Source organism: Colobus angolensis, unplaced genomic scaffold (assembly GCF_000951035.1).
Source record: "Colobus angolensis palliatus isolate OR3802 unplaced genomic scaffold, Cang.pa_1.0 Scaffold10, whole genome shotgun sequence".
Taxonomy (NCBI): domain Eukaryota; kingdom Metazoa; phylum Chordata; class Mammalia; order Primates; family Cercopithecidae; genus Colobus; species Colobus angolensis.
This window is the reverse complement of record NW_012110919.1, coordinates 7,492,771-7,519,625: the sequence shown is the minus strand read 5'-3', so window position 1 is coordinate 7,519,625 and position 26,855 is coordinate 7,492,771. Positions and strand designations below refer to the sequence as shown.

Below are 26,855 nucleotides of genomic sequence, written 5' to 3'. Positions count from 1 at the left end.
CCTCAGTTCAAAATGCAGAAATCACCGGTCTTCTGTGTCCTTCGCGCTGCGAGTTGGAGACTGCAGCTGTTCCTATTCGGCCATCTTGCTCCGCCTCCCCTAATTGATTTTCTTATGTTGAGCCACCCTCGCATTCTTGAGACAAATCCTAGTTCGTTATATACTCACTTGGTATAATCTTTTTAATATACTGCCAAATTCAATTTGTTAGTATTTTCTTAAGGATTTTTGCATCTATATATATATATGGGTTTTTTTTTGTTTTTTGTTTTTTGTTTTTTTGAGACAGAGTCTCGCTCTGTCGCCCAGGCTGGAGTGCAGTGGCGCGATCTCGGCTCACTGCAAGCTCTGCCTCCCAGGTTTACGCCATTCTCCTGCCTCAGCCTCCCGAGTAGCTGGGACTACAGGCGCCCGCCATCTCGCCCGGCTAGTTTTTTGTATTTTTTAGTAGAGACGGGGTTTCACCGTGTTGGCCAGGATGGTCTCGATCTCCTGACCTCGTGATCCACCCGTCTCGGCCTCCCAAAGTGCTGGGATTACAGGCTTGAGCCACCGCGCCCGGCCTTGCATCTATATTTATAAAGGATACTGATTTGTAAAATTTTCTTTTCTTACGATGTCTTTGTTTGACTTTGGTGTCAGGGTAATGTTGGCCTTATAGAAGTCAAGAAGTGTTATCCCCTCTTCAGTTGTTTAGGAATAGGTTGAGAAGGATTGGTGTTAATTCATCTTTAAATGTTTGGTGGACTTTACCAGTAAAGTCATCTGGTCCTGGGGCTTTTTTTTCATTGGAAGTGTTTTATACTGATTGTCATCTCACTTCTTCGGTATATTTTGGTCGTCTATTTCTTGTTAAGTCAATTTTGCTGGTTTGTGTGTTTGTAAGAGTTTGTCTGTTTCATTAAGCTATCCAATTTGGTGGCATATAATTTGTTCATACCATCCTTTTATAATCCGTTTTATTTCTGTATACTTGGCAGTAATGTTTCCACTTTCTGATTTTAGTCATTTGAGTCTAATCTCTTTTTGTTAGTCTAGCTAAAAATTTATTTTGATTTATTTCTTTCTTTTTTTGAGACGGAGTCTCGCTCTGTCGCCCAGGCTGGAGTGCAGTGATGTGATCTCGGCTCACTGCAACCTCAGCCTCACGGGTTCAAGCAATTCTTCTGCCTCAGCCTCCTGAGTAGCTGGGACTACAGGCACCTGCCACCATGCCCAGCTAATTTTTGTATTTTTAGTGGCGATGAGGTTTCACCATGTTGGCCAGGATGATCTCACTCTCTTGACCTTGTGATCCACCTGTGTTGTCCTCCAAAAGTGCTAGGATTACAGGCGTGAGCCACCACGCCCGGCCTTTTTTTTTTTTTTTTTTTAAACAGAGTTTCACTCTTGTTGCCCAGACTGGAGTGCAGTGGTGCAATCTTGGCTCACTGCAAACTCTGCTTCCTGGATTCAAGCAAATCTCCTGCCTCAGCCTTCCTTCCGGCCACTCCGCCTGGCTAATTTTTTTTTTTTTTTGAGATAGAGTCTTACTCTGTCACCCAGGTTGGCATGAGGTGGCGCGATCTCAGCTTACTACAACCTCCACTTCCCAGGTTCAAGCGATTCTCCTGCCTTGGCCTCCCAAGTAGCTGGGACTACAGGCGTGTGCCATCATGCCCACGTAATTTTTTTGTATTTTTAGTAGAGATGGGGTTTCACCATGTTGGCCATGCTGGTCTTGATCTCCTGACCTCACACGATCCACCCACTTCCCAAAGTGCTGGGATTATAGGTATGACCCCATTGCACCCAGTTTCTTTTAGACAGCATTTATGTGGATTGGGTTTTAAAAATTCCAGTCTGACAATCTCTGCCTTTTAATTGAAGAGTTTAATCTATTTACATTTAAAATACTGATAAGGAAGAACTAATTTTTCTAGTTAGCTGTTGTTTTCTGTATGTCTTATTTGTTTCTAACTCCTCAATTTTTTTTTGTTTTTGCCCTTTTATTGCACTTAGCTAATTTTTAAAATAGTGTACCATTCCAATTCCTTTGTTTTTTTCCTTTTCTGTAATATTTTGTAGTTAGTTTTTTAGTGGTTACCTTGGGGATTATAGTTAACAACTTAAAATGATAGTAACCTCATTTAAATAATACCAACTTAGTAGTGTATAAAGTCTGCTCCTGTATATCTCTATCTCTTCCTCTTTATATTGTTGTTGTCACAGATTACCTTTTTATATTTTTTGTGCCATCAGCAGATTTATAATTTTTTTTTTTTTTGCCTTTTAAGAGTAATGCAAATCAAAATCACAATGAGATAACATCTCACACCAGTCAGAATGGCAATTACCAAAAAGTCAAGAAACAACAGATACTGGCAAGGTTGCGGAGAAATAGGGACGCTTTTACACTCTTGGTGGAAATGTAAATTAGTACAACCATTGTGAAAGACAGTGTGGCAATTCCTCAAAGATTTAGAACCAGAAATACCATTTGACCAGCAATCCCATTACTGGATATAGCAAAGGAGTATAAATCATTCTGTTATAAAGATACATGCATGTGTATGTTCATTGCAGCACTGTTCACAATAGCAGAGACATAGAATCAACCCAGATGCCCATCATTGATAGACTGGATAAAGAAAATGTGGCACATGTACACCATGAATACTATTCAGCCATGAAAAGGAGCGAGATCATGTCCTTTGCAGGGACATGGATAAAGCTGGAAACCATTTTGCTCAGCAAGCTAACACAGGAACAGAAAACCAAACAACTCATGTTCTGACTTTTAAGTGGGAGCTGAACAGTGAGAACATTTGGACACAGGGAGGGGAACAACACTTTTTGGGGCCTGTCGGAGGAGGGTGGGGGTAGGGAGAACATTAGGTAAAAGAGCTAATGCATGTTGGCCTTAATACCTAGGTGATGGGTTGTTAGTGCAGCAAACTGCCATGGCACATGTTTACCTATGTAACGAGCCTGCTCATCTTGCACATGTACCCCAGAACTTAAAAAACAACAATAAAATAAGTAAAAAAAACAAGAAAAGCAGAAAGAAGAGTTAAAAACCAAAAGTGCATGAATACTCTCTTTTGTAATTACCCGTGTAATTACCTTTACCCGTGTTATGTCTTCTTATGTCCTTTCATTACAGCCGGAGGGTTTCCCTTTATCTTTCTTGTAGAGTAGGTCTACTGGTGACAAACTTCCTTGGCTTTTGTTTATCTGGAAATTTCTCCTTCATTCTTGAAGGATAGTTTTGCTGAATATAAAATTCTTGGTTGACTTTTTTTCTCTCTCTAGATTTAAAATGTTCCATTCCTACTGCTGCCTGGTCATCACAGTTTCTGATGACACATCAGCTGTCAATCTTACTGAGGAGCCCATGTGTATGTCTCGTTGCTTTTCTCTTGCTGCTTTCAAGATTCTTTATTTGTCTTTGGGTTTCTACACTTTGGATGTAATGTGTCTCAATTTTGTATCTCCTTTGAATTTTTTCTTGGATTTCACTGAAATTTTTGGATGTATATATTCATATCTTTCATCAGGTTTGAGAAGCTTTTCACCATTATTTCTTCAAATATTTCCCCCTTTCTTTTATATTTGGGGGCTTCTATGCTGTGTATGTGGGTACACTTGATAGTGTCCCTGTCCCATAGGTTCATCAGGCTCTATTCATTTTTCTTCATGCTTTTTTCTTTGTATCCCTAAGACTGGTTAATTTTAATTGCCTTGTCTTCAAATTTGCTAATCATTTTTTCTGCCTGCTCAAATCTGTTGAACCACTCTAGTGAATTTTTTAATTATAGTTACTGTAATTTTTAGCTTTGGAATTTTTGTTTGGTTCCATTTTATAACTTCAGTCTCTTTGTTGATATTCTTGTTTTGCTCATACATTGTTCTCCTGATTTCCTTCAGCTCTTTGAGCTTATTTAGGACAGTTGATTTAACATTTTTGACTAACAGTTCCAAATTCTGTGCTGCTTCAGGTTTCTGTCAAATGCTTTTATTCTTAATGGGCCATGCTTTCCTGTTTGTGTGCTCTGTGGTTATTTGTTGAGACCTGGCTACTGTACTACAATGTGGTAACTGTGGTTATCGGATTCTCCCACTCATCAGGCATTTTGCCTTTCTTGGCTAGTTGAAGGCTGTTGTCATCCCTTTGTGACTTTCCAAAACCATTTTTGCAAACTGTGTTTTTCTTGTGTGTATAGTCACTGAAGTTTCTATTCCATTATCTCTGTAGTAAGTCAGTGACCTGGCAATGATATAACAATATGTGGTTTAAAGAAGGTGCTGTCTTGTTAGATCTTACAGTAGACGCGGATGCGCCTCCCCTGCCCAGTAGCCCCAGAGGGCCTAAATAAAGGCAAGCATCTGCCTCTGTGCCTGTCTCTCAGTGATCTGCCAAACTGACCAAAACATTCAAACCTGAATTTTTGGAGGACAAACTTCTCCCACTGCCTGCTGTGGCACTAATAAGCCGCTCCAGAGATGGGGGCTGCTATTCCCTACTGTTGTGGCAAAGCTGAGAAATGGGGAATGGTAGCTACTGGTTTGCTCATGTGGGTCTCCTATCAGGATCAGTAGTCTCTGCATGAAGCACTTTCCTGGTTTTTTTTAAGTGTCTGATTAGGTTCCATACTTGGAAGATAGTTGATTCTTGTTGTTTTTCCAGTTTACTGGTTGTTTTTGGCACAAGGACCAAGCTCTAGGGCATTCTTTTCTCTGACATTTTACACCTCAAGTGTCACAATAAACTAATATTGTCTTTCTCATGATATTTATGAATGGAGGAAAATATTTGGTACATTTCTTTTTTTCTAGTTTGTGTGTTTCACTATTCATACTATCAAAAAAAAAGAATCATCCTCAGATTTGAACACATCAAGGATTAATTTTTTTTTTTTTTTTAGACAGAGTTTCTCTCTTGTTGGCCCAGGCTGGAGTGCAATGGCATGATCTTGTCTCACTGCAGCTTCTGCCTCCGGGTTCAAGTGATTCTCCTGCCACAGCCTCACAAGTAGCTGGGATTACAGACATGAGCCACCACACCCGGCTGATTTTGTATTTTTAGTAGAGATGGGGTTTCTCCATGTTGCTCAGGCTGATCTTGAACTCCCGACCTCCGATGATCTGCCTGCCTTGGCCTCCCAAAGTGCTGAGATTACAGGCGAGAGTCACCACACCTGGCCAAGGATTAAAATTTTTAAGTGTTTGTTTAAAAAACCTATGGTATGATTGCAGTTTTAATTCAGTGTTCTGTCAGTATTTTGTGCAATCACTTCATGTGTTTTTTTTCTTTTTCTTTTTCTTTTTTTTTTTTGAGATGGCGTCTCGCTCTGTCACCTGGGCTGGAGTACTGTAGCATGATCTTAGCTCATTGCAACCTCCACCTCCCAGGTTCAAGCGATTCTTCTGCCTCGGCCTCCCAAGTAGCTGGGATTACAGGTGCACACCCCCACGCCTGGCTAATTTTTGTATTTTACGTTGTGTTTTATGCAAATGACAACATTGTCTCTAGTGAAAAAAGTTTAAGTTTTAAACATTGGTTATTCCTCGTTCTGTATGATTAGCTTACATGTCCTGGAGTGTGTTCAGTATTTGTCATGGCTTAATTATTGTGGGGAAAATAACAGAGTATTTGCTTACATGCCACCTAATGAGTTCACTTTTTATACAGTAGTTTTTATTTATAGTCATAGTTGCTGAAAATGTTATGAAGAAATAAATCTGTCTTTATCTCTGATATTTCAGAAAGACTGACAAAAGCAACATTAAGTGGAAAAACCTTAGTTTCCCATATAAATCCTAGATTTTATTCTTCACAATACTTGATCTACATGTAAACTTTGCTTATTTACCTAAAGGAAAGTCATTTAAAAACATTTAGCATTTTCTTTAATATTTTGCAATTATTAGCAAAAAACTGTTTTAAGAATATTTCAAAAACATAAACAGTGGATTGCCACTCTGCTACATCCTTTTATGTTAGAGTAGCTTGAATATAAGGTGAAATTGTATCCAAAGAGTTTCTTACTGCAAATGCTGAGAAAACCACACTATAACACCATTTCTACAAGTAAAGACTCATACTAGAACGTCTAGTTTGGGAGTATTTATAGCCGTTATCGTCTTTAAAAACAGTGTATGGTATGCATATTTTTCTATTCCTAAGGCCCAAACTCAGTTGGCATTCTACATTATCTGTATTCTTTAAGTAAATAGAATACTTACCTTTTCAGGATAAAAGAAACATAAAAACTTTCCTTAATTGTATAGCTGATAATCCAAGAAGTTTAGCCCAAGGTGAAGTAAGATAATGCATTATATTTGCAAGTTCCTTTTATGTGCTTGTTGTTGAGAACTGATTTTTGAACATTTTCAACTGTCTTTAAATGGAGAATTATATGCTGTCATTCTGTTACCCTTTACTGCCCTTCTACCATTTTAAATTTGATCTAAGTATTACAGAAAGTTAGCAGTGTTTTTGACATCTAGAAAAACGTTAGTTTTGCAGTACACACATGTACATATATGAGATGTGTGTGTGTGTATACATATGCAATATGTGTGTGTGTATGTGTATATATGTATATGATAAGTGCTGTGAGTAAAAACTAAGGATAAAGGAATAGAGTCAGAAAAGGGCCCTCTGAAGAATGACATTTAACTGAAATGTGAACATTTAGTCGTTTACCATTAAGTCACATTGTTTAATCTATCTTAATATTCATAGAAACAGTAGTGTAGGATAATGGCCTCCAGATTCATCCATTTATTCTGAGCAAACTAATGTAGGAACAGAAAACCAAATGCCACATGTTCTCACTCCTAAGTGGGAGCTAAGCAATGAGAACACATGGACACAAAGAGGGGATCAACAGACACCGGGGCCTGCTTGAGGGTGAAGATTGGAGGAGGGAGAGGATAAAAAAACTACCTATTGGGTGTTATACTTATTACTTTGGTGACAAAATAATCTGCATACCACAGAACCCCGTATATGCAGTTTACCTATATAACAAACATGTTCGTGTACTCCTGAACCTAAAAGTTAAAAAAAGAAATGATAGTGTAAAGATCTTAATAATCTCATTTTTATTAAACTGATAAAATATTTTAACCAAACTCTTGAGTGTTCAAATTTTAGATAATCAGTAATTTAGCACTGCCCTATTACAGTAAATATTAAAAATTAACCTTAAAGCCAATGTAAGTAGTAGTAAGTAGTAGTTTTTAATGTAAGTAGTAGTTTTTACATCACAAAAGGTGTTTTTAGCTTAGCATATGTGCTTTTGTTCTCAGCTAACGAAAAAAGTTGATATGCACAGTTCTACTTAAAGATGATTAGAAATGTCAAGGAACCTATTTCATCTGGGAATATTTTTTCTGTAATAATGATCTAGGCTTAGGCTGTGGTAATGAAATTCTTTATTATCTGTGTTTACAAATCACTGTAACTTAATTAAAACTTTACAATTATACCATAGATTAAAAATAGGAACAATTTGAAGATGTGATTTTATTTGAAAATTTTGTAGTAAGGTTTAGCTTTATAAGTATTTTTCTCTTGTTTTTAGGAATTAGAAATAACTTTCTTATTCCTGACAGAATATAAAATAAGTATAGTTAAAATTGTTTTATAGACAAGGATTTTCTTCACTCTTTGATGATGAAATAAGTGCCATGCATATTATTCTGAGTTAGAAGCACATAGAATGTCCCGATACATTGTTCAAATGCACTATATGAAGAAAAGGTTAACGTTTATGTGATTCTATTTTGTTTTCTTTTGGACTCTCTTTTTTTTTTTTTTTGAGACGGACTCTGTCTCCTGGGCTGGAGTGCAGTGGCACGATCTCAGCTCACTGCAAGCTCCGCCTCCTGGGTTTACGCCATTCTCCTGCCTCAGCCTCCCGAGTAGCTGGGACTACAGGCGCCCGCCACCTTGCCTGGCTAGTTTTTTGTATTTTTTAGTAGAGACGGGGTTTCACCATGTTAGCCAGGATGGTCTCGATCTCCTGACCTCGTGATCCGCCCGTCTCGGCCTCCCAAAGTGCTGGGATTACAGGCTTGAGCCACCACGCCCGGCCTGGACTCTCTTAAAACCATGAAGATCTACTTGATGCTTCATATCAGCATTGTCCAGTAGAAATGTAATGGGCACCCCATATGTAATTTTTAAGATTTTTGTAGGCATATTTTTTGAAAACTTTTTAAAAGGCAGAGTTAATTTTGGTGATATTTTTTACTTAACCAAACATCTAAAATATTTTTCAACATTATTTTATTTATTTATTTATTGAGACAGAGTCACTCTGTCGCCCAGGCTGGAGTGCAGTGACACGATCCTAGCTCACTGCAGCCTCTGCCCTCTGGGATCAAGTGATTCTCATGCCTCAGCCCAAGTAGCTAGGATTGCAGGCACGCACCACCAAGCCTGGCTAATTTTTGTATTTTTAGTAGAGATGGAGTTTTGCCATGTTGACCAGGCTGATCTTAAACTCCTGGCCTCAAGTGATCTGCTCACCTTGGCCTCTCAAAGTGCTGGGATTACAGGCATGAGCCATTGCGCTTGGCCCTCAACATGTTATTAATATAATAGTTATTAACTTTTTTTTGGTGAGGGATAATAAATGTTATTGTCTGAAGCCACTAAGTTTTTTTTTTAATTTTTAAAAAAGTTGTAAAATACACTTCACAAAATTTACTATCTTTGCCATTTTTAAGTGCAATTCAGCAGTATTTATTTCATATTTTTCTGCATCTTTCACCGTTTTCTATCTCCAGAATTCATTTCATCTTGCAAGATGTAAACTCTGTACCCATTAAAGAATAACTTCCCTTTCCTGTCCTTCCCCCAGCCCCTGGCAACCAAAGTCCACTGTGTATTTTACAGTTGGAGCACAACTCAGTTTGGACTACATGCTTTTAAGTGTGTCTACATGCGTAATAAGTGCTTATTAGCCTACTGTTGGCTACAGTTTTGGACAGCTCAGTTCTGTGCTGTAATAGATACTGAATCCATTTATAGTTGGTCTATGTTACAGAATGTTACCATGTTATATGAATTAATTGTGTAGTAACATTTCTGTAATATTTTATTATTTGGTCCTTACTTGTCATCCAGAACAATAGGCAGGTCCGGTGGTCAGCAAAATGGTCATTCAAAAGTGGTGTGGCAAGATTCTGAAGTGGTGATGTCTGTATCGTTGGATACACATTAATGACTAGATGCCTGTGTTTGAGAAAGTTGGAGTCGGAAATGTTGGTAGTTATGAGCTACCATCTCTTAGGACTTGTTGTTGGGGCATGTAGATTTCTTGGAGTGTGCGTTGGGAATCCCCAAGACCAACCCATCATGCTTGATGATTTGCTCGAAGGACTCGTGGAAAAGCTGTTAAACTCATGGTTATGAGAAGCTGTTAAACTCATGGTTATGATTTGTTATGGCTAAAAGATACAGATGAAAATCAACAAAGAGAAAAGGTATGTAGCTTGAAGTCCAGGAGGATCCAGATGTGAGCTTTCATTTGTCTTCTTCCACTGGAGTTGCATGGGCTATGACAACATGCAAAGAGCTTTAACCAGAGAAGCTCACCTGAGTCTTGTGCAAGAAAATTACTGTGGCTCTGTTAGATAGGCATGGAGTGCTCATATGACTGACTTTAGTTCTCAATCTCCAGTCTCTCCTGCAGGTCCTTCCTCACCTGAGAAATCAAGCTGATACAGTGTGTGCAAAAGTCCCAGGCATACAAAACAAGCATTAAACATAATTCATATTGTTTATATAGATTATCTGATGTGATCCAAGGTCTCTTTTATACAGTGACACTCTTACCAGGCAGGATATTCCAAGGGCTTGGAGGTTATCTCCCAGGAGCCTCTCACAGACTAGTGCTTTTTTCAGAAGTGCAGAGTTAGAGTACCCCAAGCCTCCCTAGTTACTTCTTTACTGCACAGGGTGATTTGGAAGCCTAACAAAGGAAGATGTCGCTAGTGTAAAGTCTTACAGAAACAAAGGGTAGATGAGAGTGGCAACAGCTCAGTACAACTTAAATATCTAATATGTTTAAACAAATGGCATGAGTTACTCAAGGTAGAGCTATAAGGGTTGACTATCAGAAGTAAAGAATAGCATTTAGAATAACTGTACAATTAACAGGTTTCTTAATTGGAATCAACTTCCTGGTTAACTTTCTCCTTTAAATTCACCTTGCTTGGAAAGTGCATGTATTATCTAATCCACATCAAAACCTCCATTTCTGCCTATGATGGAGTAACTTGTGACAGACTAAAACTGCTGCAAACTAGAAATGCTGGGGAAAAAGCTTCTCCATGAATCAACGCTTGAAGAGTCAAGATTCAGGAGAGAAGGGAGGCAGACACACTCTGTGCTGGTTTTCCTCTTGATCCATTTTCCAACTCTTAAACTGTTGGGGGTAAGAAGATAAAAGTTGAGCGAGGCGTAAGAGATGAGCAAAAAACGACTAAGAAAGTTGAATGGAGCTTTCAGTAGTTTGTTGTTGTTGTTCTGGCCCTAGGTTTACAGTTAGAATCTGTTGAAGAGCCACACCATAGAGTGAGGACAAATCAGAGGCCTACCAATCTTTATAGTGTCTGAAACCCAGTCTCAGGTCAGCTCAGTCCCAATTGGATTGCGTCAGTCTGCTCCTACAGAGACTGTTTTAAAAAAATAAAAATTAAATCCTCTCTGGAAGAAGGTAACATCATCTGGAGGCTCTATAGTTTTTCTATACACATTTGCATATGATAACTCAGTGTCTTACATACAATAAAAAATTACTAAGCATACAAGAAGATCAAGAGAAGAAAATTGACAAGAGAAACAGATCCACAGATTGTGCAGACTTTGGAGTTAAAAACAGGGGCTGTAAAATACTGTATTTGGTTCATGAAAATAGATGCTGAGGTGGAGAATTTCACTAGAGAACTAGCATCTGTAGAAAAGAATCAAATGGAAATTCTAGAGCTGAAAAATACAGTAACTAAAACTTGGAGCACAACAGATGGGTTTAACTGTAGATTAGACACAGATGAAAAGAGGATTTGTGAACTGGAGGATACATTAATAGAAAACATTTAGGAGCATAAACTTGACTTTAAACTGAGCTAAGGAATAGGAACTTTTCAGTATTTCACCAAAGTATATCTCACCAAATTATGTCTCTTATTTTAGAGCATATGGGTGAAAAGAGTCCTTACTGAAGTGCAGTCACAACTCTTGCTATTTTAGTGTGTGTTTAGTATTTTTTGGGATTTTGATTATAGTGGATTTAAAAAATTTATTAACATTATTTAAGAGACAGCATCTCATTCTACCACTCAGGCTGGAGTGCAGTGGCACATTTGTAGCTCACTGCAGCCTCAAATTCCTGAGCTCAGAGTGATCTCCCACCCCAGTCTCCTGAGTAGCTGAGCATATAGGCAGATGCCAGCATGCCTGGCTAATTTTTTTTGTGTTTTCAGTAGAGACAAGTTCTCACTGTTTCCCAGGCTAGTCTTAACCTCCTGACCCCAAGAGATCCTCCTGCCTTGGCCTCCCAAAATGCCGGGGTTACAAGCATGAGCCACTATGCCCAGCTGGTTTCTATTTTAAAATATAATAAGTATATAATATTAAAGTGGTAAAATATAAAATTATTACTTGTAAGTTTATTTGTGATACCTCCCCCCAGCTTTTGAGCAAACAAAAATTATTCTATAACTAATATGCATAGGTTACCTGTTTAGTAAACTCAGTTACTTAGCATAAACTCTTATACTGAGAAAATAAGCAAAACATGTGCAGATATAAAATAGATACCCAGAGCTGGATGGTAAATCCCCAGTACTTTAACATAGAGATGTTATATGGCCCTTACTCTTGGTTGGTTGGGATAATGGTTATAGCATGCATGGCAATCTGGTAAGCCAGCTCATCACAGAAATACCAAGTTAGAAAGGAAATTGTGGGTCAAGAATTTGGGTTTGGCATGAGTACCTTGTTTCATCATATCCAAGACTCTACTGTGAATTATACCATTAATTTATGTACCCATAAGAAAAAATACTGCCAGTTAACATTTTGATATCACATTAATTGTGAGATACATTCTGATTTCAAAGATGTTAAAGTATGGAGGAAAAAGTAAGTGGTAATTCTGGTTTTAAATCTCAGTTCTGTCATTTATGTGTTTGACATGAGTCAAGGAACTTCTTTGAGCATGTTTCCTCATGTATGAAAATGGGATAGTATACTTTGCTTTTCAGAATGAGGAAGACTTAATTAGAGATAGGAAAGTATCTACTGTGTGTCAGGCATTCAGTACCAGCTAATTTGGCTTTCGTTTCTTCCTTCTAAAGCTTGGTTCTCTTAGGATGAAAGAGACACTTGAAAGCCTAACAAGGAAAAACAAAACCAAACTCTAATATACTGGCTGTGTGAGAGCGTAAAAAGGAAAATTTCTTGTTGGAGGTGTTTAATTGTCAAACATTGTTCTTTGACTTCCTCCATTACCTTACCATCCCCCCAGTTACATCTGAAGATACCACTGGCTGGTTCCAATATGATGATTGATATTTATGTGATGGAACCTAAGCATCAAAATAATGTTGATATTTTACTAAAATAGTTTTTAAAATACACATTTTAAGAAAATTTCCAATCCTTCTAAACTTATTTGTGATGCTTAAAGTCCCACTCTTTAGTTATATGGAATTCCTGCTCTTCTGATGATGCCAAATAAATACAGCATTATTCAGAGTAGGTGGATCTTTTTCAAGAAGGGGTTGGATTTGGTGATGTTTGGCAGAAGTGAGAATTCCTCATTATATTCCTATTTTAAAAATTTCCAGTAAACCCAGGTGGTATTTTTCTTTAGTGGTAAAATATTTGTAGCTTTAGTTTTGTGTTTATTCTTTTCTTTCAGGATTTTTCAAGCCACATTCGATTGATAGGATGAAAAAATTTAAGAGAAGGCTGTCCCTCACTCTCCGAGGAAGCCAGACTATTGATGAATCATTGTCTGAATTGGCTGAACAAATGACTATTGAAGAAAACAGCAGCAAGGATAATGGTAAATATTTGGCATAGGGGGAGATGCTTCTTCCTTTTACTTTATGAATAGAATGTAAATATACTTTTTAGATACGTTCATAGTAGCTTCCTTTTGTTTATTTCTGTCTCATTCCGTGGTTTCTTAGGAAAATGAAGACTATACAACTTTTGTTTGCTTACTAACTGAAATGTTTCCTTCTCATTCCAACATTACCATACCTGGTCTCAAACCCTGATGAATTGTTCTATTCCACATATCCTTCCATTTTTCACTAGTTCTTAAATAAGGGTACATTTTATAATATTATCTTGATTGTTTAACTATTAATATTTTCGTTATTATAACCCAAGTTGATACAGGTTAAAAGTGCATAGGAAGTGTGTGAAATTTCTGTTTGTGGCTTCTTCATAGTTTCATAATGTTTCATGCATTCGACAGTGCTTTTTACAACATAAAGTAGTAGTATCCAGATGTTAAAATAAGAGCTTGTTAAATGTATTAAATACAAAATCCTGGTGAAATTTCTAGAGGAAGGCTACATACTCAAATCTGAAATAGCACTAGGGATGTCATAATAATAACTGGGAAGGAACTTACGTGACTGGCTTTCAGTGTGTCATGATGTGCAGAGTATCTGGCAAATCTTCCTTACCTGTGCCTGAAATTCTCCTGTTAGAGATTTGTGGCAGTGGTTAGAAAGCATGAATACGCTTACCCCTTCCACTAGAATGCAAATACTTACGTTTTGACAGACGAAAAGGTATAGCGGAGTGGGCTCTGGACTTTTAAAATCATGGGTTTGGATTTGGATACACTAATACACTTAAACATTTCCTAGTTGATGACTCTGGGTAAGCCATTTATTCTACCCAGGCTCCAGTTTTCTTATTTCCTTTCCTCAGAAGGGTCATTATTTGCTCAAGGTTACCCAGCTCCAGAACCAGTACTTTAGAACCCAAATTTCTTCACTTCAAAGTCTACAGCATTGCTACTGTTCTGCAAGGACCCTTTCATTCATTTGTTAAGGTTTTCCTTGATAACATCTACCTTTTTTTTTCTTTGAGACAGTCTCGCTCTGTCGCCCAGGCTGGAGTGCAGTGGCACAATGTCAGCTCACTGCAACCTCTGCCTCCTGGGTTCCAAGTGATTCTCCTGCCTCAGCCTCCTGAGTAGTTGGGTTTACAGGCATGGGCCACCATGCCCAGCTAAGTTTTTTGTGTTTTTAGTAGGGAAGGGGTTTCACCATGTTGACCAGGCTAGTCTTGAACTCCTGACCTCAAGTGATCTGCCTGCCTCGGCCTCCCAAAGTGCTGGGATTACAGGTGTGAGCCACCGTGCCTGGCGTCGTTTTGTTTTTGTCATGGTAGGGAGGAGAGGGTTGGGCTCAGTAGGAAATTTAATATAATACATTGGATATAGTTATATGTAGGAGGAGCAAATTGTACATTTGGGTCAAATCTCCAAGATTACTTTATGATTTTACTGTTGTTCCTCTTGCCAGAGGACCTCTTCTAGATACACAGAGCAAAATCCTTAATTCTCTTTTAGACCCCCTCATTGAATTTTTGGGGTGGGAAGCCCAGTGTGCTTACTGTTACGATAGAAGGGTCTTGCCAATGTGTTTGCCAATGATCAGGAATAAAATAAGCACAGTATATATATATATCATAGTGGATGGTTTCTGTGACATATTTTTAGTATTTGACTACAAGACAAATCTCTTTTCCTAAAGAGAAGGTATGAGCAAAGAAAATGAACATACGTTTTAGCTAATATTTTAGACCAATTGCATATTTTCTGGAATATTTTGGTATTAACTATCATAAAACATGCTTTGTTTTTAACAAATGGTGAAAGATTAAAAATACTTGTTTTTTCAATATGTATGTGTTTATTAAAACTTCTTTTATTACAGTAGTAACTTTTAATAGGTAGTAAAGAAGGGCAAATAGGTTATCTGTTGAGTTTCTTCTTGACCTGACCTACTTGAAGTAATACTTGAATATGTCGTAAGAGACATTGATTCCTCTTGGGTTACAAAGATTGCTGGTAGCATAGGCTACCATAATCTACTATTGCTTATTTTCTCTCTGTAATAGCACATGGATTTCACCAACAGCTTTCACAGAGATTCTACACCTTTTTGGTCACCTGTCAGTGCCTAATAGCTGATTCCAACACATTCTTTTCTTGTGGAACATATTTTAGGGTATAAAAGCTGTTAGGTCACATACACAGATGCAGTCCATGCCAGAATTCAGAGAATATAGCATAGTGAATGTCAAGTATATACTTTTTAATTGATCTTCTCACATACAACGTAAGCAGTTTATGAAGCAAAAGTGAGCTTTGTTTAATGCCAAATAGTAGCATAATGCTAGCTGAAGGAGTAGGAGGAATATATAGTCATACATTGCTTAACAGCGGGGATGCATTCCGAGAGATGTGTTATTAGGCCATTTCATCACTGTGCAAACATCAGAGTACACTTAACAAAACTAGGTAGCATAGCTTACTGCACACCTAGGCTACATAGTACAACCTGTTAAATTATAGGCTACAAACCTGTACAGCATATTATGGTACTGAACACTGTAGATAGTTGTAACACAATGGTAAGTGTTTCTGTATCTAAGTATATCTAAACATAGAAAAGGAAATGCATTGTGCTGCTATGTTACAGCGGGTACGGCAACACTGGCATCACTAGGCTATAGGAGTTTTTCAGGTCCGTTATAATATTATGAGACCACTGTTGTATATGATGTCTATCATTGACTGAAACATCACATGGCACATAACAGTAGTTTATAATTTCCCTTAATAAACTGCCTTTGGACCAATGTTTGATCACTTGTCTCTTGATTAGTCACAGGCATGATCACAGTCCTACTCTTGCGTATCTAGGCACATGACTCTCATGTATACTCTAGATCTAGAACACATTAATTGGGGGTAATACTGTAAACATCTTGGGAAAATTATGTGTATGATGCATTTGGTTATACTTATACCCACAGTCTCACTCATGCATGTTCAACCTCTATCCAAATAGAATGTGAGATATTATCTCTCTCATTTTGATAACTGAGTCATACTATGAAGGTTTTAACTCAGTTATAAATCTATAATATAATTCACATTACTTTGTCTGTTTATGGAAACTAGTATGTTTGCACATTGACAGGTGGGTTGAACCTGGGAATGAAAAATCCTGAATTTGTATTCAGTATGTTAAAAAAAAAAAGTTGAAAGTGCAAATTTGGTTGATTTAAAGATACTGGCCTTAACTCAATATACCTTTCCCTAAATATGAAATAAAATTTTTGCACAAAAATTTACAAACTGAAATGTACAAAATAATTTTTTCTGTAGTGCCTGGAAGAAAAAGAATTTTGAGCCTATCAGGTTTCTTTTTACTAACTGAGAAGTGTTGAATGTTCAATTTTTAAAAACCTGTCAAGGCCAAGCATGGTGGCGTATGCCTGTAATCTCAGCACTTTGGGGAGGCCGAAGTGGGCAGATCACTGGAGGTAAGGAGAGTTCTAGACCAGCCTGGCCAACATGGTGAAACCTGTCTCTACTAAAAATACAAAAATTAGCTGAATGTGGTGGCGCGTGCCTGTAGTCCCCCAGCTGCTCAGGAGGCAGGAGAATTGCTTGAACTCAGGAGGCAGAGGTTGCAGTGAGCCGAGATGGTGCCGCTGCATTCCAGCCTGGGTAACAGAGCTAGACTCCATCTCAAAAACAAAACAAAACAAAAAAAACCTGTCAAAAATTAATTTACCTCAGTTCTTCAAAAAGTTAAACATAGACTTACTATATGACCCAACAATTCTATTCCTAGGAATATACCCCAAATAATTGAAACAGGTAATCAAAGTCTTGTACACAAATATTTACATTTGTAGCAACACTGTTCACAACAGCTAACGTGGAAACAACCCAGATGCCCATCAGCAGATGAATGGATAAACAGAATGTGGTCTCTCCATAGAATGGAATATTATTCAATACATAAATGAAGCGCTATGTGCGATAGCATAGATGAACTTTGAAAACTGAAAGGAGCCAGACCCAAAATACTCTTATGATTCCATTTATATGAAGTATCCAGAATAGGTAAATCCATAGAGTCAAAAAGCAGGTTAGTGGTTCCCAGAGGCTGATAGGGAGAAAAGACTGAGGAGTGACTGGTTAATGTGTATGGGATCTTCTCTGGCGATATGAAAATGTTTTGGAAAACAGAGAGGTTATGGTTGTACCACCTTCTAAGTATATGAAATGCCTCTGAATTGTATACTTTAAAATGGTTAATGTTATAAGAATTTCATCTCAATTAAAAATTCAGTTCATCTGAGCTACAGCTTTCCCTCATAGACGCTCAATTTATTTGATGTCTTTTTTTTTTTTGCTGTCACTGCAGCAGAACACATGTTTGATAAGTCTTAATTCTATTTTAAGACTTACCACAGAAAGTTATATTTCAGAATCTTGTGTTTACATAGTCTTGAACTTATTTTTCTTGTAATGGGAAGATATATTGAGATTATTGAATCGGATGAGGAGAATAGGTGACAATTTAAATGTGAGGAAGAGAATAAATCACAGTTGTAGAAAGGTAAAATTATGTTACATTGTACATATACTACTTGAGACTTCTTGACCAACTGAAATTCTTCATCTATTGTACATGTTCCCAAAAAGTGTAGTCAAATAAACCTAACAGAATGTCACTTATCATGATTATTTAGGATTAGAAGTAACACCAAAAGGCAAAGATTAAAATGGCCTAGTTCTCCTGAGATTCCAAATTCTCATTCTTAACAGCTCTATTTGTATAGTAGAGCAATTTGTCATGTTTGGAGTCAACAAATCCCAGTTTTATGGATATTGTGAGCCTCTGTCTTTTCACCTCGGTCTCTTTATCTTGCTGATCTCTTACGTGATAGCTGTGACAGTTTATCTTTGACAGTTTGTGGTTGCATTATAACAGTAACTGTTTTTTACAACAATGGATAACATAGGGAGTTTAAGGAGGACTAACTCCTACACGTAGCACAAGTTCCAGGAAAGGTTGAAACTGAAAGCATAAACTCCATTGGATATATGTAGGATCTAGATAGAATGGGATCAGGCCAGTAGTAACGTTTAAAAGAGGATTAGGATTTACATAGGATGGGGAGTGGCTGTAAATACAGATGAAGCTTTGCTCACTAGCCCACTGCTCACCTCTTGGCCAGGTTCCTAACAGGTTCCTCCCATAGGATTGGGAGGAGGGAATGGCTTAGGCTATGCGTTGGGCTGTGAAATTGCATGTTCCTGATCATAGTTCATGTAATGAAAAGATCCAGATAAATAAGATGCCAAAGAACACTTCTTAGTGGAATCATAATGTTTGCCATGTTGTGGTGGTAAAAATCATTGGAAATCCTTACTTGGAACTAATTATAGGATATAAAAGATCTGCAGTGTTTCATGTAGATTTCCATTACTTTTTAAAAGTTATGGTAAAATATATATAACACAAAGTTAACATTTTGAAGTACACGATTCAGCAGCATTAAATACTTGTCTATTTACATTGTGTAACCATCACTGCTACCCATGTCTATAACTTTTTCATCATCCCAAACTGAAACTCTGTACCCATTAAACAATATCTCTACATTCCCTCCTCTCCCCAGCCCCTGGTAACCACCATTCTACTTTCTGTCTATGAATTTGCCTATTCTAGGTACCTCATATAAATGGAACCATATAATATTTGTCCTTTTGTGTCTGACTTATTTCCCTTAGTGTTATTATTGAATTGGCCAGTTAATTACTTTCAAGATCTGGAAGTGTTAGAATAGTTTATTCTGTTTTATTGTGGCTCTCTCATGGGCCACAATCTCTTCTCTATCTATACCCTCTCCTTGGGTGACCTCATCCAATCCTATAATTTCTGCTGCCATATATATATTGACTACTCCTAAGTCTGAATTTCCAGTTAGGCTCTTCGTCTGGATCTCTAGATTCATATTTAAATGTCTTCTTGTCTTCTCCACATAGATGTGTAATGGGAATCTTAGACTTCATATGACCAAATCAGAATTCTTGATTTCCTTTCTCCAAAATCTGCCTCTCCTCAAACTTTCCTCGCTTAACCAGTTACAAAAACTAAAAATCTAGGTGTTGTCCCTGATTCTTTTCTCTCCTTTACCTTCCTGTTGTCTGCTCCCTGCCCCCAACCCCCACCATTGTGGCTTCCAATTTTTTACCACATAAATAACTTTTACAAACTCATGATTATGATAGTCATCTGTATCAGAGGTCCCCAACCTTTTTGGCATCAGGGACCAGTTTTGTGGAAGACAGTTTTTCCACAGACTGAGGTTGGGGGGATGGTTTCAGGATGATTCAAGCATATTATATTTATTGTGCCCTTCATTTCTGTTGTTATTACATTGTAATGTATAATGAAATAATTACATAACTCACCATAATGTAGAATCAGTGAGAGCCCTGCCCTTGTCTTCCTACAACTAAATGGTCCCATCTGAGGGTGGTGGGAGACAGTGACAGATCATCAGGCATTAGATTCTCATAAGGAGCACAAAACCTAGATCCCTCGCACGCACAGTTCACAACAGGGTTAGTATTCCTGTGAGAATCAATGCTGCCACTGATCTGACAGGAGGTGGAGCTCAAGCAGTAATGTGAGTGATGGGGAATGGCTGTAAATACAGATGAAGCTTTGCTCACTAGCCCACTGCTCACCTCTTGGCCAGGTTCCTAACAGGCCATGGACCAGTACTGGTCTGTGACCCAGGAGTTGGGCACCCCTGATCGATGTGACTGATGCACAATTCCAATTATAGTCCATTAATAAATCATGTTTCATATATTTTTAACAGTTGATCTGGCAAAGATTTAAAAATATTTTGGGGCTAGGCATGGTGGCTCATTGTAATCCCAGTGCTTTGGGAGATCGAGGTTAGGAGGATCACTTGAGCCCAGGAGTTTGAGACTAGCTGGGCAACATAGCAAAACCCCACCTCTACCAAAAAGACACAAAGTAGCCAGGTGTCATGGTGTGTGCCTGTAGTCCCAGCTGTGGTGGGGAGGATGAAGTGGGAGGATCACATGAGCCCAGGTGGTTGAGGCTGCAGTGAGCTGTGACTGCACCACTGCACTCCAGCCTGTGCAACAGAGCAAGACCCTGCCTGGAAAAAAAGAAAAAAAAAATCTTAGAATAGATGTTTTTACTATAAATGCTGACTAAAAGCTGGGTGGTAGGAGTGTGTGTGAAACGAATTTAGCAATCGTGTCTGTTGGCCTGTTGCTTCTCTGCCTTTGTAATATGTCCTAAATTTGCCTGCTTCCCTCCGTCTTCAGTACAGCTATCCTAGTCTAAGCCACCAACATTTGTTACTTAGGGTACTGTAGTAATCTCCTTTTGCTCTTGATTCCCTATTGCCTGTTTTTCAAACAGCAACCAAGGTGGTATCTTAAAAAATTATTTTCAATAATTACAAATTCAAAGGAAGTTGCAAAGATAATATAGAAAGGACCCATACTTGTACCGTTCTCCCAGTCCCCCCCACCATTGTGGTTCCATCTTATGTAACTACAGAACCCAGGAAATAGATACTGGAATAAAGTCTAAATATAGTTCTGTGTCATGTCCTCACCTGTGTTGATTCGTATAACCTCTGCAGTCAAGATAACTATTTCATCATGACAAGAGCTAGCTCGTTACCCTTTTGTAGTCATCCCTACCCCCTTACCTCCTACTATCTCTAACCCTTCACAGTGATATTTTTGAAACATGAATCAGATCATATCACTCCCCTCCTTCAAAGCTACCATAACTGCCTCCAATCTGAGAATAAAATTCAAACTTTTATGGTGAAGTATAAAATGTTGAATGACTTTGATCCTTACCTCTCTGGTCTCACCTATTACCACTGTTCCCTGCACGGTTAGGTACTCTAGCTATACTTGCCTTCTTTCTAGTCCTCTAACACAGTGGTTCTCAAAGTGTGATCTCTGGACCAGCAATGTCAGCAGGGCCTGGGAATTTGTTAGAAACACATATTTTTAGATTCCATCCCAGACCTACTGAACCAGGAAGTCTGTGGGTGAGACCCAGCAATCTTATGTTTTACAGATCCTTGAAGATGATTCTGAAGCATGTTAAAGTTTGAGGACCACTGTTCTAACAAGTCAAACCCTGCCGTATGTCGGCTTTTGCAGTAGCTTTTTTCTCTATCTGGAATATTCTGTTATCCACAACTTACCCATCTTCCCTGACTGGCTCTTCCTTGCATTTAAATTTCTGTTAAAATTATCTCAGCAGAGAGAACTTTCCTCAGTATACAGTGTAAAATAACTAGTTACTCATTTCCACATCCCTCTATTTTAGTCTTTTGCATATTGCCTGTCATTACCTGACTTCGTGTGTGTGTTTTTTTCCCTACTAGGTTTTATGCACTCTGAGAATAGTACTTTGTTTTGTTCACCAGTTGATGGCCAGTGTCTAGAGTAGTGTTTATCAAATAGTATGTCCTTATGATCCCCATTTTTTTTCTATATTCTCCGGAACAATCAAGCTATATTCTCCAGGACAGCTTTACGGAGCAACTAAAGTGTTGTCTGTAGGCAAAGTATTTGCATAATTTGTATTTAATATTTTAATATTGAGATATTTCACACGTGAAATGACCTAGAAGGAGAAAAAAATTTTCATTTTTCTTTTCTGTTTCTTGAGACAGGGTCTTACTCTGCCACCCAGGCTGGAATGCAGTGGCATTATCTTAGCTCACTGCAGCCTCAAACTCCTCCCACTCTAGCCTCCTGAGTAGCTGGGACTACAGGTGCACGCCATCATGCTTGGCTGAGAAAAATCTTATTGTATGCTGTAGCTTGTATTATCTCACATTGTTTGTAATTTGTTTATGCGTTTATATCAGATAGCCCCTACTTGTTCATTATTAAATCATTGATTATTTTGCTAGATTTAAGACCCCCAGATTCTTTATCAGGTACTTCCAAGGAATGTATAGATCACAGGAAACTTTAGACACGTGTTCTGTATTACTCAGTAGGCATTTGCCCCTACCTCCAATCTGGTCTTTGACCCAGATTAGATAGCTTGGACCTTGAGTGAGCCTTTGGGCCTTCATGCCCCATCCTTCCTCTACCTTTCAGGCAACCAGTATTAGTAGAGGCTCAGGCCACATAGCCTTCTTGGCCCATTTTTCTGGAGCCCATACCCTGGTCCTGTTCTTCGGATCCTAACATTTTCTTGTGAGAAAAGCCTTTCACTTTAAGACTTGTAGCCAGCTCTTCCTGTCAGCCTGTCCTTGGTTGGGAAACCTTTATAGGCAGAGGAATTCCCTGATCAGGAGCAATCTTTATGCCTGATTGTTAGCTACAGAAGAATAGTTGGCTTCATTTTAAAAAGAAGGTATTCAGAGCAGCCCAGTTCTTTTTAAAACTCCTTGGCTGCTATTAGTATAAACAGAATTCTAATATAGAAGATTAATTGTGTATCACAAGATGTATCTTTAACCTGTATCAGAGCTCTTCTTTGGAGGTGGAAAGGAGTCATGAGGTTTCCAATAAACATTACAAAACAGTTTCTCCCCCATGCATAATTAAATAGCTTTTAAGTATTATATGTTTTAAATGTTTCTGCTTGGTTATGGGTCTGTGATTGTTTAAAAATTCTTTATATTAATCCCAAATTCGGGGGAATAAACTTGGAGCCTTTGTATTGATATGTATTTAGGTACTTGTGCTTTATTCACTAATTGACATACCATTTTGAATGTCCAGCAAACAGGGATGTAAATTCCTTTAGGCCGGGACCATGTCTTTTATATTCTAAAGCATGCTTAATTTTTTTTTTTTTTTTTTTTTTTCTCTTTGAGACGGAGTCTTGCTCTGTTGCTGAGGCTGGAGTGCAGTGGCACGATCTCGGCTCACTGCAGCCTCTGCCACCCCGGTTCATGCAATTCTCCTGTCTCAGCCTCTTGAGTAGCTGGGACTACAGGCGCATGCCATCACGCCTAGCTAATTTTTGTGTGTGTGTTTTTTTTTTTTTTAGATGGAGTCTCGCTCTGTGGCCCAGGCTGGAGTGCAGTGGCCGGATCTCAGCTCACTGCAAGCTCCGCCTCCCGGGTTTACACCATTCTCCTGCCTCAGCCTCCTGAGTAGCTGGGACTACAGGCCCCGTCACCTCGCCCGGCTAGTTTTTTTTTTGTATTTTTTAGTAGAGACGGGGTTTCACCGTGTTAGCCAGGATGGTCTCGATTTCCTGACCTCGTGATCCGCCCGTCTCGGCCTCCCGAAGTGCTTGGATTACAGGCTTGAGCCACCGCGCCTGGCCGTTCTAATTTTTGTGTTTTTAGTAGAGATGGAGTTTCACCATATTGGTCAGACTGGTCTCAAACTCCTGACCTCGGGTGATCTGCCTGCCTCGGCTTCCCAAAGTGCTAGGATTACAGTTGTGAGCCACGTGTGTAGCCAAGCATGCTTAAAATAAGGCACACAGGTAGTGAGTAAATGGAGGAGTGGTATGGAAACATTCTTGAGATACACTAAAATAAACAAATGGATGAAAATTTGGTTAGGTATATTAGTAGTTTTGTGGTTCTTAGCCACTTTTGATTATATAAGAAATGGATGGTTATTAGACCAACTTAAAATATTCAAGTATTTTCTTAAGTATTTTTTTCAGAGAAACTATTTTAATTTAGTACTGTGTATAGGTAAGCAAAGCAATGAGGCTAAATCTAATAATCTCTGTTACAACTTTTTGTTTTGCTTTCTGTTTTGCTTTCCCAATCCTTCTCATGTGATCCTGGATCTTGGGCTGATGATGGAATGATTTTTGAATACTATGAACTACAGAGCCTATTGTGAAGAATGGCAGGCCTCCAACGTCTCACAGCATGCATTCCTTCCTCCACCAGTACACAGGATCTTTCAAGAAGCCCCCATTGCGGAGACCACACAGTGTTATTGGAGGGAGCCTTGGTTCCTTCATGGCAATGCCCAGAAATGGAAGCAGATTAGGTAATTCGATTACTTGTCTATTGTGTTTACCTTTCTGATTATACGTCACGTACATTGTTAAGTTTTAGTTGTATAAAAGTCAGCAACTTTTATTATCTGGTTTCTTCTGTCAGATAAAAATCAAGTTGAGATCAAGAGGAATAGCAGAAAGATGGAAAGTTCTAGAGAAGTAGTAGTGCTGACAGTACAGAGAAGTAATATTTGAAAAACCTGTCCATCAGGAGGGAAATGAAACCCATAATAAATGGATACAGTATTTCAAGATGAATGGCAATTTGGGATGGTGTTTATTTTAGGGTCATGCCTCAGTAACTTTTCAGATCATCACCATATAAAGCCTAATGCAATGATTAGTATATATGGTTATCAGCCGAATTGTTTCTTCTTCTGTCATTACGTCTTTAAATATCCAAGAAAAAAAATTTGCAAGTTTCCATTTATATTTGTTTATTCCTCTGGCCTTTTTTGATGATGTCTTATGTTTTTATTTTTATTTTTTTTGAGACAGTGTCTCACTCTGTCATCCAGGCTGGAGGGGAATGCAATGGAGCCATTGAGGCTCACTGCAGCCCTGACCTCCCAGGCTGAAATGATCCTCCCACCTCAGCCTCCTGAGTAGCTGGAACTACCTGTGCATGCCACTACGCCTGGCTAATTTTTTTTTTTTTTTAAGAGACGGGGTCTCGCTATGTTGCCCAATCTGGTCTTGAACTCCTAGACTTAAGTAATCCACTTGCCTTGGCCTCCCATAGTACTGGGATTACAGGCATGAGCCACCACACCTGTCCTATTATGTTTTGATTTTAAAAATCACTTTAACTATTTTATAGTCTTCTTAGATAATTATATTTACTGAAGCTCCTAGGGGTTTTATTCTACTGCACATTTTATGTGCTTACTCTTGGGATAGTATATTATTTCCAAATGTGTTTGTTTAATTTTGGGAGTATGAGCTTATCTACAGTGAGGTTTTTTTCTATGAGAAATGCATATTGCCTTTATCTCTGTAGGTGTATCTCTACAGAATGGTGTGCTGAAGTTGGCTTACACTAGTTCACGAGAGACGATTGTTAAATTTTCAGGAACTTTGCAAACTGGTTGTTAAACATAGCTGTTAACTTTTAAATTATATAAGTTTACAAATAAACTAAATTAAAAACAAAGGTAATGAATACTCAAAAGTCCTAAATTTTAATCACTTTTAACTATTATCTATGCCACTGGGATTATTTTTTTCTGTTCTATCTCTATAGTCAAAAACACTATATAATGGTGTGCTATTGCACATTTCTTCCCAACCATATGTTCAGTGTTGTCATGTTGGTAGCCTGAGGTTGTCCATGGAGAAAGAAGTCAGAAAACACTATAGATCAGGCCTTGGCTTATTGTTTTCTTGTTTTTCTAGACCAGGGATTTGCAAACCCTTTTTTTAAGGGGATAGTTAGTAATAAATGTTTTAGGTTTTATGGACATATAGTCTCCATTGCATATTCTTCTCTGTTTAATAATCCTTTAAAAATACAAAAGACATTTTTAGCTCATGGGCCATATAAATGCCACACTTGGTTTGTTCTAGAATTAAGACAGTGTATTGAAAATGTTAGTAATGCAGATTAAATTTAAAGAGTATTGTGCTGAAGGAGAAAAGTGTATTGCATATGCAGCTGTTACATTACCTGATCAGCAAAGATATCCCTCTCCGCCCGACAGATGAGTAAAATTCTGACAAGCCTTCATTGTTTCACATTTGTCTTGATGGAAATGAAAATACCAACTGGTAATCATGTCAGAACTACACTTGTTTGTTAATGACATGAGTAATTTCTTGTTTGGGTCAGATGGTACTCAAGTATTTATTCACAGTCTGAGATTAGTAAGCTTTCTTTGTCATCCAGTTCCTTGTGCAACAGGACAGATTTTTTTTCAAGTGTACTCTTGAAGTCTCAAAGGTGTAGCACTTTGGGAGTTGAGCCTTTCTGTGGGAAGGTCTCACTTGTAACTCAGAAACCCAGGGCTTCATTATTTATCCCAATGTGGAAGGTAAACCCAGGGACCTTCTCATCAAGATCAGCAGCCTCTCCCAAGACAGTGATAAGAGTCAGTTTATGCATAACAGCTTTGGGTTTTCAGTCCTCTCTTTGTTTTTGCTTCCTAGGTATTATTGATACATTCTTGCACGTTCAGCTGTACGTTTTAAAATATTATATTTTAGTCAACATTTTCTTGAGGAAAGGAAGATTTTCGTATCTCACTAGAAATGGAAAGCATCATTAAATTATTTTTAACATTTTGAAGGTGTGACAGAAAAGATTATGTGACCTCAGATGTGTTATATACCAAATTTTAAGAGGTTAGGAATTAATCACCAATACATTACTTTTGCTGCCAAATTAATTTTTTGTTCACATATCACCGTAAAATTTCTCCAGAAATCTCAACATAACTGACTGAAGTGTATTCTTAGATTACATATTGAGCTATTAAAAATCCATTACCATTTGCAACTGCTTATGAATATTAATTGGAGTTTTCTCAATATTGAGTTAACCAAGACAAAAATACAGACATAAAGTGAGTTCTAAGGTAGAGTTGATATGAGACCCTTGAGTTCAGATTTCTCCTTAATTTAAGCAGTTCTCATAATTTTATATGTAAATATTTTTATAAGTTAACATACTTATACTATTTTCAGTTGTCTCACACATTGATATTTCATATAACTTCATTTGAAAA

The 26,855-nt window shown here is 38.0% G+C and overlaps 1 protein-coding gene across 1 annotated transcript in view; it reads left to right on the top strand.

The window, feature by feature from the left end:
- The window catches only part of CDK17 (cyclin-dependent kinase 17), a 123,057-nt gene that overhangs the window by 59,211 nt on the left and 36,991 nt on the right, over positions 1 to 26,855 (top strand). The window contains exons 2-3 of the mRNA XM_011934287.1: positions 12,927 to 13,073; positions 23,958 to 24,122. Coding sequence (XP_011789677.1) covers positions 12,956 to 13,073; positions 23,958 to 24,122 — 283 coding nt within the window. The 5' untranslated portion in view covers positions 12,927 to 12,955. The remainder of the gene's footprint in view (positions 1 to 12,926; positions 13,074 to 23,957; positions 24,123 to 26,855) is intronic.